General features: G+C 66.9%; 2 protein-coding genes across 4 annotated transcripts; both read left to right on the top strand.

Moving 5' to 3' along the window:
* Positions 1 to 4,344: 4,344 nt before the first annotated feature.
* On the top strand, positions 4,345 to 9,007 carry METRN (meteorin, glial cell differentiation regulator). Of its 2 annotated transcripts, XM_040574488.1 has the most exons (4): positions 4,345 to 4,495; positions 5,363 to 5,787; positions 6,006 to 6,065; positions 6,403 to 9,007. In XM_040574488.1, the coding sequence occupies exons 1-4, from the start codon at positions 4,410 to 4,412 to the stop codon at positions 6,717 to 6,719; spliced, it is 888 nt and encodes a 295-aa protein (XP_040430422.1). In that variant the 5' UTR covers positions 4,345 to 4,409; the 3' UTR covers positions 6,720 to 9,007. The 2 variants fall into 2 exon arrangements, with proteins under 2 accessions (XP_040430422.1, XP_040430421.1); XM_040574487.1 differs by lacking the exon at positions 4,345 to 4,495 and having other exon boundaries at positions 5,077 to 5,787.
* A 2,441-nt stretch (positions 9,008 to 11,448) lies between these two features.
* Positions 11,449 to 13,779, top strand: ANTKMT (adenine nucleotide translocase lysine methyltransferase). Of its 2 annotated transcripts, XM_040574501.1 has the most exons (5): positions 11,450 to 11,645; positions 11,762 to 11,866; positions 12,139 to 12,279; positions 12,663 to 12,713; positions 13,270 to 13,779. In XM_040574501.1, exons 1-5 carry the CDS (start codon positions 11,484 to 11,486, stop codon positions 13,456 to 13,458), a joined length of 648 nt encoding a protein of 215 aa, XP_040430435.1. In that variant the 5' UTR covers positions 11,450 to 11,483; the 3' UTR covers positions 13,459 to 13,779. The 2 variants fall into 2 exon arrangements, with proteins under 2 accessions (XP_040430436.1, XP_040430435.1); XM_040574502.1 differs by lacking the exon at positions 11,762 to 11,866 and having other exon boundaries at positions 11,449 to 11,645.
* The last annotated feature ends 1,472 nt before the right edge of the window (positions 13,780 to 15,251 follow it).

Raw genomic sequence — 15,251 nt, 5'->3', positions numbered from 1 at the left:
CAGCACCCCCAGTGTGGGGCCTGGCTGCACCAGTGCTCCCCAGACTGGAAGGAACTGGTTAGTTGCCATGTTTAACCCCTTCCTCTCTCCCTTCCCATCACACAGCCCCATAGGAGCCAGTGGGACTGGCTCGGCTGGCTGCCACCGGGCCGGGCCCTGGGGAGGCTGATGTAACTGCCCGGATCCGGCCGCCTCCATTATTTATAAGGCGGGTCGGGTTTCGGGTTTCGAGCTGGCAGCAGGAGGGTGTTTGGGGGGAGGAGAGGTGCGTGCAACACTCACACACACCCTCATCCCACCCCACAGCAGGGCCGGAGGTTGCCGCGTCCCCACGGTGTGCCACTGTCCCTGTCCCTCGTGCAAAGAGGGGAGAGCAGCCAGCGGGGCGACGGCAGGGGCAGCTGGTCGGGCTGGGGGCTGCTGGCACTCAGGTGTCCCCTTGTACGGGGACAGGGCAGCCCTGGTCACCCCCGCCCTGTCCAGTGGGTGACAACTGCAGGAAAAGGTGCTGGAGGGGACTGTGACAGGGGACGTGTGGGTCTGTGGCCTCGTCCCAAGGTCGCACATCTTTTTCCCAGTGGCACCAGTGAGGACCTGGGGGGGTCTCTCCTCTGATGATGTCCTGTCCCCACGGGGGTGTCCCCAGGGGGGCTGTCACCCAGCCCTGGTGGCCATCGCAGCCCTGGACACCCCGGGGTGGTGACAGGAGTGAGCCCGCTCCCAGCCATGCTGCAGGTGGCCCCTGTTGTCCCCTTGGCCAGGTGCAGTGTCCTGGCATGGCCCCGTCCACACTAACCAAGGAGGACAAGCTGGGGTGGCCCCATATCCTGGGGACATTTTGGTGCCCAGAAGTGTCACAGCCAAGGGAGGAGACCCTGAGCAGGGGCACTCCCTGGTGGAGGGGACACAGATGGGGCAGGCCCCCTGTATGGCCACCCAAAGGGGGAACCGGCCCCCCTGGCTCTGCAGCACCCAGGATGTCCCACTGTCCTGGGTGGGACAGCCCCAGGCCCACCCCTGTGACTTCCCCAGGGTGTCCAATGGTCCCGGGGGTGTAGAGCTGCCCCGGCTCACCCCACAGCCTCATCAGACCACGTCTCACAAGCGCACGGGGACCGTCCCTACTGCCGTGCCACACAGCTGGTGGCAACACGTCCCCCTGGCTGAGCCGGGCGGCACCCCTCCTCCACGGCTCATCCTTATGCAAACTGCCAGCATCCCATTGGCCTTCGCTGGGCTCCCATCCCTGCCACCCCTGGCCCTGGCCGGTGGCACTGGGTGCCGGGCATCGCTGGGCCACCGTGGGGACCACGGGTGCCAAGGCTGGACCGCAGTGCGCAGGGCGCCGTCGCCGCAGCAACCGCCGTCGCCTAGCGATGGCTGTCTCCCGGTAACCCGTCGCCTAGCGATGGGGGATTTTTCACAGCTCTGGATGCAGGGCTGCGAGTTATTTTTAGCCCGGCTGCAAATCAATAGGCAGCTCCATTCGCAGCCCGCGAGGATGCACGCGCCGGGGCCGCCGCGCCGGGCCCTGCTTCGGTGGCGGCGGGGGCTGCCGGTGGCACGGGGCCAGCGCCGGTGGCGGGGGGACAGCCCGGTGCCACCAGCCCGGTGTGGCCTCCCTGGGTCTCCTGGGGCTCAGCCCCCTGCGGACCCCATCCAGGGCTCGACACCCTCCAGGCCATGTGCGCCTTGAGGGTGGGCGAGGGCAGGACCCAGCCGTGGGGACCCTCACCCTGTCCCCGAGACCCTCACCCTGTCTCTGGGGCCTTTGCTGGGCCATGGAGACTGTCCTGCTGCTGCAGGATGCTTTATCTTGCTGTGGGGACACTCACCCTCCTGCGGGGACACTTGCCCTGCTGTGGGGACACTCGCCCTGCTGCAGGGACCCTCCTCCACCCCCATTCACCCTCACCTGGCCACGGAGACCCCCATCACGCTGCAGGGACCCTCACCCACTGCTGAGACCCTCATCCTGCCGCGGGGACCTTCTCCCACCAGTGGGGACCTCTGCCCTGCCACGGTGACACTTGCCCTGCTACAGGGCCCCTCACCTGGCTGTGGGGACCCTCATTCTGCTACATGGCCCCTCACCCAGCTGCTGGGACCCTACCCTACCATGGAGCCCCATGGAGACCCTGCCCCACATTTCCCTTCCAGACAGCCCCCAGGTGCTTGGGGGCGCCAGGAGAGGACAGGGACCCCATGCAGGGCTGGGGCACCGGGTCCCTGGGGGCTGGGGGGCCAGGGCACGGCTCTGGGATGCTTGGGAGCCAGCTCAGCCGGGAGCTGATGCGAGGCCTCCAGAGCTATTTTTTAGGGACTCTGTGGGTGCCTGGCACAGCCCTGTCTCCTGCAGGCGTGCTGGGATCGGCAGCAGCAGCTCCCCACGCAGCCCCAGGGGGCCGGGAAGGGGATGGGGATGGGGATGGGGATGGGGATGGGGATGGGGATGGGGATGGGGATGGGGATGGGGATGGGGAGCCCCACGCTCCCCGGAGTCAGCCCCCAGCCCCTCCGAGCAGCCCCCCCGGCAGCCCCAGCCCTGCTCCACGGCCCCGTTTTGCCTGTCCAGGAGGGTTTCTGCCTGCCCCACAGCCCCCGGTAATCACCGCGCCCCAGTCCCTAGCAAGCCGGAGCCGGGGCAGGATCCGGCCCGGGGCTGCCGACGCTGGAGGCCGGGCCGGGGGGACAAGGCAGGGGGGGACAAGGCGGGGGGGGACAAGGCAGGAGGGGACAAGGCAGGGGGGACAAGGCAGGGGGGACAAGGCAGGGGGGACAGGGCAGGGGGGACAAGGCAGGAGGAGACAAGGCAGGGGGGACAAGACGGAGGGGACAAGGCAGGGGGGACAAGGCAGGGGGGACAAGGCAGGGGGGACAAGGCAGGAGGGGACAAGGCGGGGGGGACAAGGCGGGGGGGACAAGGCAGGAGGGGACAAGGCAGGGGGGACAAGGCGGGGGGGACAAGACGGAGGGGACAAGGCAGGGGGGGACAAGGCAGGGGGGGACAAGACGGAGGGGACAAGGCAGGGGGGACAAGGCAGGGGGGACAAGGCAGGAGGGGACAAGGCGGGGGGACAAGGCGGAGGGGACAAGGCAGGAGGGGACAAGACGGGGGGGACAAGGCGGGGGGGCGGCGGGAGGCGCTGCCGAGCCGTGCCCGCGGTCACAAGAGGGCACTGCGAGCCCGCGGCATCCCGGCCCCGGGGCTCCGAGCACCGCGGGGACCCCGCTCGTTCCCGGGCATCCCGGCCGGATCCTGCCGGGGCTCCGCGCCCCCAGCCCCGGGGGGGGGCTCCGCGGGTGCCAGCAGCTCCCCGCGTGTCCCCGGCTCGGCCACGGGAGAGGGGGCTGCGCCGTGGCCCCCCCAGGGGAAGAGGGAGCCGGGGGCGTGGGCGGGCGTGCGGGGCTTCGCCCCGTTCCCCGCTTTCCCCAGTTCAGCCCAGTCCGGCCCCGGCCCGGGCCGACCCCTCCGGCTTCGGCCGCTCGGTGCCCGCTGCACCCACCCGCTCCCGGCCCTCATTTTCCACGGATCCCAGCAAATCGACTTCTTTCGGCGTCGTTTCATGGCCCGAGGGCTCTGAATCCCGCTCCCCCCCCCCCAACCCCGGCCGCGCCTGGCCCCCTCCCCTTCCCCTCCCCTCTCTTTCCTCCTGCCATCCGAATTTACAACCCCTCATTTCCATTCCGCTCCACCCTCTCGCCGGGGACTTTGTTCTCCGCCTGTATCATCGCACCGCAATTGTTCCGTGTTTATTTCAAACATTTTGGCGGGCTGTCACTCGGCGGAAGCTTAATTAATTGGGGGGTCTGTGGGCCCGGCACGACGCTGTCGGACGGGGAAAAAATAATAATAATAATTAATAATAATTAGGGGCCGGCCAAGGGAGGAGGGGGAGACGGGGGCGTGCGGATGCGCAAGCGGCGGAGGCCGGGCGCCGGTGCCGGCTGTCCGCGTTTGGGGGAAAATCCTTCGAAAAAGGCCAATTTGGGGCGCTGGGGAGGGGATTTTGGGGGGGCAGGACCCACGCGCGCCCCACGCGCCAGGCCCAGCATCCCCACGCAGCATCGTGGGGAATTCCCCCCGCGGGGGGCACCGGGGGGGTCCTCAGGGTTTGGGGGATTCCGGGGCCGGGACAACCCCCCCCCGACCCCTGGGGACCCCCGGAGGCGGCGGACGGACCCCCACGCCCCGCGTGGGGTGCTCGGGGAGCAGAAGAGGCGGGGGGGGAGGGAAACGGCCCCGCCCCTCCCCCCCGATTGGCCCAAAGTTTGGGGGCGCGGCGCTGATTGGCCCCCCCGGTCCCCACGCCCCCCCACCCCCCACCCCCTCCCCAATTCCCCCCCGCGCTGCGCTCCGCGGCCACGGCCGGGGCCGCCCCGGGGCCGCCGGGAGCCCGGAGCGAGCGATGCGGGCGCTGTGGGCGCTCTGCCTCGCCGGGCTGGCCGCGGCCCTCGGCAGCTTCTCGGCGGATCAGTGCAGCTGGAGGGGCAGGTAGGGGCCGGGGGGGGCGGGCTGCAGCCCGGTTGTAGGGGGGGGGGGGGCGGGAGAGAGAGCTCCGAGCATCCCCGCGGTGGGGTCCTCGGGATGCCGCCTGCCTCAGTTTCCCCGCTCGGGGGAGGCCCCAAAAGATGCTCACGGCCCGGAGGGGTCGCAGGGCTCCGAGATGCTTCTCCAGAGCCCCCCCTCCGTCCTCCTTCACCTTCCTCCCCTTGCAGGTGCGCGCTGCCGGCACCGACCCCCCTCCCCCCCCCCCCCGGGCCCCGCCGTTGGTCGGGTGGCTGCTGGGGCTCCCAGACCCTCCCCGGGGCCCTTTCCCACCGGGGGAAGGCGCCGAGCTCGGGAACAAAGAGCGGGGGCCCGGCAGGAGGGGCTGCGGCGGGGCCACGGGGCCGCGCAGCCGCCAGCGGCGCGGCCCGGACAAAGCGGCCGCCTCCGCTCCCCCCCCCCGCCGGCCCCGCTCCCCCCCGGTGGGTGCCAGCCTCGCGGCCAGAAATACCCAAATGTCGCCACGGGGCGCCGGGGACACCGGAATCCCAGTCCCGCAAGAGCAGGGAGGGGGTCGGGGTGACCCCCCCCCCCCAGCACCCAAAGGTCCGCCCCGAAAGGGCAAGGGAAGGGGCTTGGGGGGGGGGGGGCAGGAGGGCAAAGCCCCTCTGTGACGATGCCGTGGCTGCAGAAAACACCAGTCCCATCCCAAAATCATGAGACCATACCCCAGATTGAGGCTCCCAGGGGGCTGGTGCATCTCCTTGGGGTTTTCGTGCCCCTCACACCCCTCTGTGCCCTCCCTGGGGGTCGGGGTCTCCGTCCCGGGGGGAGGGGGGGCACCCCGCTGACGGGTGCTGCGGTGCCTTGCAGCGGCTTGTCGCAGGAGGCGGGCAGCGTGGAGCAGCTGACCCTGCGCTGCGCCGAGGGCTCCCTGGAATGGCTGTACCCCACGGGGGCCCTGCGCCTCCGCCTGGCCCCCCGCCTGCCCCCCGGCACCGGCAAGGGCAGGAGCCCCCGGCACGTCACCGCCTGCATCAAACCCGCCGGCACCTTCCGAGGGGCTCAGCTCTACCTGGAGCGGGACGGGGAGCTGGAGCTGCTGCTGCCGGAGGCGGAGGCGGCCCCCCGGCCCCGCGTGCGCTGCTTCAGCTGGCTGCCCCGCGAGAAGGTGGCCCTGTTCCTGCAGGCCACCCCGCACCGCGACATCAGCCGCCGCATCGCCGCCTTCCGCTACGAGCTGCGGGGGGACTGGCTCGCCCGCCTGGTGCTGCCCGCTGCCAGCCTGCCCGCCGAAGGTGAGCCAGCTTGCCTCCCAGGGGAATCGCCCCTCGCTCCTTCGGGTGCCCTGGAACCTGTTTCAAGTGGGAAACCTCCCAAAAAGGGGATTTCTCTCGCCACACAGGCAGGCGGGGGGTGATGGGGGGGCTCAGCCCTGGGGAACTGCCGCCTGGCCCCCATGGGGCACTTGTGCCCCCCGGGGTGCAGAGGTGACGGCTGTGCTTGGCCATTGCAGGGGCGTGCCGGCCGTGCAACGACACCGAGCTCCTGATGGCCATTTGCACTAGTGACTTTGGTGAGTGGCTCCTTGGGCTCAAGGGGAGGGAAAAGAACTAAAATTGGGATGCTGGGAGGGGGTGGGGGGCGCTGGGACGGCGTTTACCTGACTGATCTGAGAGCCCTGCCCCAGCCTCACCCCAGCCCCAGGTTGGTGATGGTGCCCAGCGGCGCCCACCCATCGTCGCCCCATTCAGCACCCACATGGGGCGAAGCCCGGGGAGTGTTCCCCACTACCCTGCTGCTCCTTCAGCCTGCAGTGAGCTCATTTGCTCCATGAGGCTGCTGTGGGATGGGGACGGGGATGGTGCTGGGGACAGGACCACGCTCATGCCTCTCCCTGCCTTCCCCCGCAGTGGTCCGTGGCAGCATCCGCAGCGTCTCCAACGACGCGGAGCTGCAGGAGTCCATCATCGGGGTGAGCGCCGTCCGCATCCACCGCCAGAAATTCCCCCTCTTCCAGGCCGGGGGGCGGCCGGGGCGGGCGGCGGGCAGCATTCGCACCCCCCTGCGCTGCGGCGTCCGGCCAGGCCCCGGCACCTTCCTCTTCACGGGGTGGCTGCACTTCGGCGAGGCTTGGCTCAGCTGCGCGCCCCGCTACAAGGACTTCCAGCGCATCTACGAGGGCGCCCGGCGCAGGCGGCAGAACCCCTGCGAGTTCCCCGTGGACTGAGCGGCTCGGGGAGGGGGCAGCCCCCGGTTTTGGGGCCGGGAGCATCCCTGCTCGAGAACCCCTGGAAAATGGTTCACCTCGGCACTGTCCCCCCGCCCGCCCCGGGGGCATCGCCACGTGGAGGGGGACCTCTCACTGTCCCCGGGGACGATGGATTTGCCGGGAAGGATGGGCACGTAGGGACATGGGAGCACAGGAGCACGGTGCTTTGGTCTTTGCCTCATCCTCGGTCAGGGGCAGCCCCGTGAAAATCCTGCAGGAAGGGAAGGGATTTTCCCAGACGCATTCAAGTGGGCCTGGCCCTGGGGGGGGCTGGGGGCTCCCTGTGGACCGAGGGCACGTGGGGACCCACGCCCCGGGGATGCTGTGGTCTTGGGGTTGCTGAAGGCGTGGGGACGCTGTGGGGCACGGAGGGTGGTGCGGGGGGGCAGCTGTCCCCTGGGTGGGGCTCTGCGGGTGGCAGGAGGAGAGCGGTGGCATGGCTGGGGCACGGTGGTGAGAGCAGAGTGCGGAGGTGGATTTGCAATGTTGAGGGTGGAAGGGGGAGCGGGGTGATGGCGATGGAGAGTTTTGCCCTGGCCCTGCTGGTGATGCAGGGCATGGGCGGGAGGGGGAGAGGAAGAGGAGCGAGGCTGAAGGAGTGAATGCGATGGTGAGGAGGGAGCAGAAGCAGCACGGAAGGGACCCCGGCATGGCTACAGCTGAAGCAAAGTGTCGAGCACAGGAGGGGTCACAGGGATGGAAGTAGGAAGAGGTGGGGCTGTGCCACCGCCGGCGCGGGGACGTGGGGACACAGGGATGTGACCTCATGGCAGCTTGCCATCCCACCGTGCCAGGGCGCACCAGGAGGGATTTGGGACCGTGGGGGCGTGGGGGGCATTGTATGTGCACTAAAGTGATAACGATACCAAATTTGTGATTTTGTTTGCTATAAACTAAACTGTATTTGTGGCATGTGTGGCCTCTTTTCAGCAAGCGGCAGCGGCCGGTGACCGAGACACGAGGGGCGAGCGGGTGGGCGAGCGTGGCTGCAAGCATCTGTATTACAGCGTCTCTGTAGATCTCTCTTCCCAAATTGCTGCCTCCCTGCTTTTCCCCGGGGTCGGCTGGGTTTCCTCCAGCGGGGCCGGGGGCCGCGGGGCCCCCCCGGTGGTGCCGCTGTCAGCGCCAATCTCGTCAGCGCCCGCCGGCCACAAGGCCTCATTGTGCCGGGCTGCCCCGCGCCCAGCCCGGTGCCGGCTGAAATCTGCTTCTCCTCGTCAGGAAACCGTTCCCAAAGAACGCTGCCGGCTTTGGAGCTTAATTAAAAGACACACGTGATCTGTTCCTGGGGAGATCCTGCCCCTGCGAGCCTCACCGGGGGATCGACGTAGAGCACACGGTGCCCATGTTCCTCCTGGATGCTGGCTCCCTGCCTTGCTGCCCAAATGCCGATGACTATTTTGGGGCCGTGTTGGGAGCAAGGGAGCCGCGAGGGCAGGATACGGCCCTGGGGAGACGGGGCTCTGGAGGAAGCCGGCAGCCCGGGGTTTTGGCAGCGTTAGCAAGGAGGCAGAAAGGGGGAAGGAGTGGGAAACCCAGAGGAGGAGGAAAAACGACACTGGAAAAGCAATAAACGAGGCGTGGACAAAGGGACCCGCGCTGCCCACGCAGCCCTCTGTAGGCGCCGGAGCGAAATCCTGGCTTCTCTGACCCCAGCGCATTCCTCGGGGTGAAATTATTGCATTTAATGCGCCGAGCATCCGGTGGGGTTCTGTCCAGCCGCAGAATATCTTGTTTTTCTTCCAAAATGTTTATTTGGCCAAATCAGATCGTTCTGCCGTGGCGGAAAAGGCTGTTATTCTGCTCTTTCGCCAACGCGGAGTTTTCGGCGGTGTTTTCGGTGCCCTCTGCCCTCGGCCGGGTTCGGCCGCCTGCCCCCGCTTCCCGCGGCGGCTGGGCTGTGGCCAGGGCTCCAACGCTTCCTACGGGAGGTGCTGGGGAAGGAGCTGGTGCTGGGGGGGTCACCACTGCTGCCGGGGGGGGGGGGGGGTCACAATGACAACGGGGCTGCTCAGGGATGCTGCAGCACCAGGGAGCACCCCGGTCCTGGCAGCCCCATCCTGGCATCTCCCCAAAATCTCGGCCCCAGCCGAATTCCCAACGGGCAGCCCGGCCCCTGCTGCCTCTTGGCACAGAGCGGAGGGCACCATGAGGCGGGCTCCGTCCCGGTTAATGTTTCCTCTGCGGGATGGAAAACAAGGTGGGAGCCACCACGGTGGTGCGGAGAACGAGGGGACGGTGGCGTGGTGAGGGGGGGCTTTGTGCAAACAAGATAAGGGGCGGGGGGGGCTGGAGGGGCGGGGAGCGATGGCGGTCCCCCTTGTCCCCAGGGATGGTCAAGCTGGGGGCACCTGGGGACAAACCAAAAGCCAGCCCCGGGGCAGGTTCAAGCTGGACCCACTCCAGCTCGATCCAACCCCCCCCGTCACCCCCATCCCTGACCCCAATGTCACAACCGAGGGGATCCTCTGGGTGTGTAGCTGCTGGGTGGCTGTGCCGGCACGGCGCAGCGCTGCGCGATGGCACCGTCAGGGCGTCCCCAGCGCCCCCGTCCCTGTCCCCGCTCACAATGGGAGCCGCCGTTTCCCGCCACTTCCCCCCCAGCCCTTTTATTCCCTCCCGCAGCCCCCCCTTTTCCTTCCCCCTTGCCCGGCCGCCAGATAAAAGCCTGGACGTGTGAATCGCGGGGCACAAAGGCAATGCACAAAGGCGGCCGGCCGCGCGCAGCCCTCCTCGCTGCCCGCCCCGAGCAGGGGGATGGAGACCTCACGCCCAGCCCAGAGCTGTCCCGGTCCCACTGTCCCCTCCTGTCCCCTCTGTCCACACCTCCCTGGGGCCCAGGAGCTGCCATGGGGAATGCTTCTGGGAAAAGGGGTGTTCCATGGGGTCAGGATGATGTCCCTGGGGCTGGGGTCAGGATATGGTCAGGATAACACCCCTGGGGTCAGGGGATGCCCTGTAGGTTTAGATAATGTTCCTGGGGTGAGGGTTGCCCCATAGGGTCAGGATAATGCCCCTGGGGTCAGGGGATGCCCTGTAGGTTTGGATAACGCCCCTGGGGTTAGGGATGCCCCATAGGATCAGGATGATGCCCCCATGGCCAGGGGGCAACAGGCAGGACAGGGCAGTTTGGGCAGCTGCGCAGGGCAGCAGCAAAGGGGCTCAGCCCCAGCCCCGAGCAGGATGGAGCGAGCGGGTGAGCCCAGTGACCCCAAGGAGGCCCTGATCACCACATACCCCCCCCCCCAAAAAAAAAAACCACAACCTGGGCTGAGGGCCGTGCTGGGAGCCCCCTGGCTTTGGCCAAGCCGCAGCCGAACCCCTGGGACCCCTCGACCCCCGATCTCGCGGCGGCGATGCCGACAGCTGGCGGGAAGGAGCTTTCCCAGCGCATGGCGACAAATTCCTGGCGCTCGGAGCCGCTTTGCAGCCGCCGCGGCCCCAGCGGGGGGAGCTGCCCGGGATGGAGGCAGATTAAAGGCGCTTGGGCTCCCAACTGCTCCCCGCGCACGGCCACCTGCTCGGCCCCGCACACCGGGACACGGCCCCCCCCGACCTCCCCGGGCCATGCACGGGGGGGGCTCAGCCCTGCGTGGGAATTGTTTCATTAATTAACCCACTCTCCGGCATCCCTGGGACCGTCCTCCTCCTCCCCGTGCTGCTGCCCTCCCCCGGCCCCTCTCTGCCGGCTCCTGTTTCCCCCGATTTTCCGCTCGCTCCCAGACTAATTGGCCCCACCTGCCAGCAAGCTGCAGAAAATCGGTGAAATCCCCGTGGCCCCCATTTGGCCACAGCCGCACGGGGGCCATCTCACAGCACTGGGGGGGGGGGGGGGGGGGGGGTGAGTGGCTCCCATCACCCCTCATCCCCTGGTGCCGCCGAGCCCTGTCCCATGCACCAGTGTTGGAAGGGGGGGGACATGGCCCTAGGCAATTTTTCCAGTCTATAGCAGTGCGTAAGGACAGCGCTAGTCCCGGTGGTGCGCCCTGTCCCCATCACTGCTCTAGTGCAGGGGTTTAATGGGGTGAGCATCACTGAGCGCCCGGCCCCACATTTTTAGGGTTGCAGCCTGTGCGTGCTTGTGCAATCACCCCCTGCACCTGCAGTGACGCCGGGGCTGGCCTGGGTGCACGGCGAGGACAGGCACCCCATCACGGGGACACCGGGCTCTCCCCAAGCTCCCGGGTCCTGCTGGAGGAGCCGCGCAAACCTCGGCACAAAGGCACCTGGGGGGAGAAGGGGAGGAAGCCACGGGCTGCGGGACGTGAGGCGAGGCGTGGGGCCGGGGAAGCCGCCCGCCCTCTGTGCGCCGGTTCCCCTAATTGATTCATTATTGTTCCCGGTTTTGTTTTTTTTTAATTGCGGGTGGGCACCGGCTCTGGAGGCGGCCCCCGGCCCCGCTGGGATTTTCCCACAGCCGCCGCTGCCTCGCAGGAGAAGCCGCAGGTGGGCTCACGTGTGGGCACGCGGGCGTGCAAGGCGCGCCAAGTGTGCGCGGGCGTTCAAAGTGCGTGCAAAGCACAAGCAGCTGCAACACGTGCTGCCGTTTCCAGCAGCCCCAGCCACAAGGAGCGGGGGCCCAGCAGCACCACCCCCCCCGCCCCCCCCAAACACACACTCCGGGCACTCCGGTGGAAGAGCCGCACGGTGCCCAGCGTGCCCGCGGCCCACCCCGGGCGGCGGAAGGCCTCGGTGGGAGCGGGGCCGCCCCTTCCGGCAGCCATGGACACCGAGGCGCTGGACGAGCTGGCGGGGCAGCTGCGGGGGGAGGCCCTGGGGGGGAGCGGGCTGCTGCAGCTGGCGGCGGCCACCGGCCTGGCCGCCTACGCCGTCTGGGCCGCCGTGCTCATGCCCGGCTTCCGCCGGGTGCCGCTGCGCCTGCAGGTACCCCTGGGACCCCCCCTGCCCGGGACACCCCCGCCTCGCTTTGCCCCCCTCGCAGCGCTGACCGAGCCCCCCCGCCCCGCTCTTTGTGTGTTCCCCCCCCCCCCCCCCCCCAGGTGCCCTACCTGCCGTCCAGCGCCCAGCAAGTGGCCAACGTGATGGCGCTGCTGCGGGGCCGCTCGGGGAAGATGGTGGACCTGGGATCGGGGGACGGCCGGCTCGTAAGGGGGGGGCCCTGCGAGGGCAAAGGGCAGGGAGGGGAGCACAAGGGCACCCCCCCGGCGGGGGGATCCCTGGGAGCCAGGGGCAGGGTGCTGGCAGCCCCCACCGGGGGTGGCCCTGGGGACGTCCAGCAGGGTGGGACAACCTGGGGGGAAACCCCAAGAGCCCAGCAGGAGCCTCAGCACCCATGGGTGCTGTGTCCTGCAGGGGGCTGCTGCTGGGGCCGGCTCCTGCCCCTGGGCTCCCCTCAGCCCTGACTCTCTCTCTGCAGGTGCTAGAGGCTCATAAGCAAGGGCTCAGGCCAGCCGTCGGCTACGAGCTCAACCCGTGGCTGCTGTGGCTCGCCAAGTACCGGGCTTGGAAGGCGGGGTGCCACGGGCAGGTCTCCTTCCTGAAGCAGGACCTGTGGAAGGTAACGGCCTCCCGGGGCTGAGCGCTGGCCGTAGGCAGGGCGAGAGCTCTGAGGACAGGCCTGGGGCGCTGCCGGCCCTGATGGACGCGCTGCTAGAGCTGACTGCAGGTACCCCCAGCCCAGCCGGGCAAAACCCGCCAGGGAATGTGATGTGGGGACACCGAGACGATGCTGAAGGCAGGTTTTGTGAAAGAGGCGCTGCTTTCACACCCAGTCCCGGCTGTACCAGCACAGCCCGCTGTCCCACACGCTGTGTGGCATCTTTGCTTCCCCTGAGGTTCACGAGACTGCTTGCAAAATGCTTGGCCACTCAGTCAGCTCCCCCACGCTTCCCCTCTGAGAGCCTTTTGCTTCTTTCATTCCCCTTTTCCTTCTTTTTAAAGGCAAATCTTTCTGATTGCTACAACGTGACCGTGTTCCTGGCTCCCAGCGTGGTAAGTCCCTCTGCGCTGAGGTGCTGCTGTCTTGTCCTCAGCAGGCTTAGGAGGGAGATTTTAGAAAACAGAGAAAATCTGGAATATTGGCAAAGACTTAAAAAAAAAATAAGGCCAAAAATAAGAGACCAGAGGTAAGGAAAATCACAGAGTCACTCAGGTTGGAATAAAATTTGCATTTGGTCCTGGCCCCAGCTATGCACGGGGCCAGTCTCAGCCCTGCGTTTTGGAAGGGCCTTTAGATGCTGCTGCTTTTTGGGACCCACCAGCCCTGCTGAGAAGCTCCCCCATGTTCCCCGGTGGCACTGCCCCGAGGAATTCACGTGGGACCAGGTCCCCAGGTGGGGCCGCTCCATCCAGGCACATTTCCTCAGGCCCACGTTACCCTTGGGAGAGGGCGCAGCCCTGAAAGCAAGGCAGAGCTTTTGGTGTCTGGGGCTGCCCTCCTCACCGAACCATTTCGCTGTGCCCCTCTGGGACAGCGCGTGTGGCACAGCCGGGGGCGAAGTGACGCTCTCCTAAGGCCGCCCGGCCTCGGCTGTCTGTCTCTCCCCAGAAGCCTCCCCTAGCTGCCAAGCTCCTTGCAGAACTCCCCGACGAGGCGCGCGTGGTGGCCGGACGCTTCCCCTTCCCGTCGTGGACCCCGAGCAGCACCCTGGGGCAGGGGCTGGAGCAAGCCTGGGCCTATGACATGAAGGAGGTGCGGCGCGCGGCGCGGCGTGGCGCGGAGGGACGCCCGGTCTAACGGCAGCTCCTCGAGCCTGGCATCACGGCTCCGCGGTGGCAGGGAGCTGAGGCACCGTCGGAGCCTCTCCGACCGGCGGTCTCAGCGCAGGAGAGCAGTGAGAGGGAGGGTGAGAGCGGTGCTTGGCCAGGTTTTTTTTCCCCCCACAAAAGGGGGAACTTGGTCCCTCCGTATCTTCCAGAGCAGTCAGCTTGGGGGAAGCAAGGGGGAGGAAAAATCAGATCTAGAATGATCACACGATTTAAGGGCTAAATCTCCAGTGCCTCTTTCTGTCCGATTGGTAATTTTAGATCATTTTTCAAAATAAACATTTGGACAGTTCTTCCCTCGAGACTTTTGCTGTGCCTTTGAGCTGCAGGGGGCTTCTTCTGCCTGGAGCCAGGGCAGCCTCAGGCTTTGCCCCAATGTCCCTTTGAAGATGGAACAGGACGGCCGTCTGTCCGGCTTGCCTCCTGCTGAAGGATTTGGTTTGGCCCTGCTCACATTATGTAGCATTCTTTCTTCCACTCAAACACAGAGAAAAAAGGTTTTCTTCCCACCATGAAAGAGCAGCTCATCCCCTTTGTGTAACCTCTCAGAGGCCAAGTCCACCTTGAACCATCCCTGGCCTTCTCTTACAAGCTCAGAAGGGAGCAAAGGCAGGAGCAGTTAGCCTTTAAAGCGAGTCTGACCTGGGATAAACACTATGGCAGCATTCTCAAGGGCAGGAGTGGGAACCTGTCCCTGCAGTCACGCAACAAAACGCTGCCCAGGAGGCTGCCCCCGTGTCCCTAGTCGTGGTGTGCTCAGGGAATGGCAGAACTCTTCCTACAGCTAAGGGGTCAGGGGACAGACACGGCGCAGTTGTCCTGTCCCATTTTAGCACCGTTAATTTGAGACTGAGAACACCCACGTGGTTCCCTGCGCTGCGCGTCCCAGCTCTTGGCCAGGGAAGGATACGTGCCTCAGCCAGCCTGCAGAATAGAAAGCCCCCTTCTTTTAAACTGTTTCTTTTTTTTTTTTTTTTTTTTTCCTACAATCGTGCTGCTTTGTGGAGCCGCGAGGAAGAGCTACATTTCATGGCTGGGGGTCCTTCTGGATCCGGGCAGCAGGGGAGCATCGGCTGCCCCCGCGCTGAGCGTGCGGGGTTCCTTGCTGCCAGCAAGCGTCCTCAGCCGGAGGATCTCCTGCTTGTACCTGCAGCAGGGGAGCAGCAGCGTCATCCCCACCTGGTCAGGGCCCTGCGCGCAGCTCACGCACAGAGGTGGTCAGCTTAAACCGACACTTTTTGCCCTGTGTTTGTCGCGCGCTGAAAACAGGCATCAGTTAATGATGCCAGCCAGCACAGGTGCTGAGCCACACTGGGATCCGAGCAGCCACAGAGAGAAAAACCACGGCCTTTTCCCTGGGAAAAGCTGCTTGTCGCCTCTGCCAGGTAGCAGTAAAGGTAGCAACAAGCCCATGAGCCCGATCGAAGCTCCAGCCAAGACGACTTGCACCTCGCGTCGGGCGCAGAGCTGGAGCACAGCTCCGACAGATGCGCTGTGGTTGTTCTTGCCCTTCCCTGCCCCAGCAGCTGTTCCCCCTGCTGCAGGGCACGGTAAGCCAGTGGGAAAGCGCAGCAGATCAGGGCTTGCTGGAAGGCTTTGGATTTTAGGCAACCCCTCTCTTCACCTCCTCCAAAGGATGGGCTAAGGCTCGCGGGCCAGATGCGCCCCCCGGCACGCAGAGCGAGGCACGGAGCCAGCTGCCCGCACAGCTGGATGAGCTGTGTGACACCGGCTGTGCCGGGCAGCGCTGTGGGAAGGCGGCAG

This window comes from Cygnus olor, chromosome 15 (assembly GCF_009769625.2).
Source record: "Cygnus olor isolate bCygOlo1 chromosome 15, bCygOlo1.pri.v2, whole genome shotgun sequence".
Classification (NCBI taxonomy): Eukaryota; Metazoa; Chordata; class Aves; order Anseriformes; family Anatidae; genus Cygnus; species Cygnus olor.
This window is presented reverse-complemented; position numbering and strand designations above follow the sequence as displayed.

Excerpts from the sequence above, each read along its gene's own strand:
- ANTKMT (XM_040574501.1), top strand. The coding sequence starts at position 11,484 with ATGGACACCGAGGCGCTGGACGAGCTGGCGGGGCAGCTGCGGGGGGAG. Across the intron at positions 11,867-12,138 it reads GATCGGGGGACGGCCGGCTC|GTGCTAGAGGCTCATAAGCA; the intron begins GTAAGGGGGGGG and ends CTCTCTCTGCAG. Across the intron at positions 12,280-12,662 it reads TGAAGCAGGACCTGTGGAAG|GCAAATCTTTCTGATTGCTA; the intron begins GTAACGGCCTCC and ends TTCTTTTTAAAG.
- METRN (XM_040574487.1), top strand. The coding sequence starts at position 5,166 with ATGCCGTGGCTGCAGAAAACACCAGTCCCATCCCAAAATCATGAGACC. Across the intron at positions 5,788-6,005 it reads TGCCAGCCTGCCCGCCGAAG|GGGCGTGCCGGCCGTGCAAC; the intron begins GTGAGCCAGCTT and ends TGGCCATTGCAG. Across the intron at positions 6,066-6,402 it reads CATTTGCACTAGTGACTTTG|TGGTCCGTGGCAGCATCCGC; the intron begins GTGAGTGGCTCC and ends CTTCCCCCGCAG.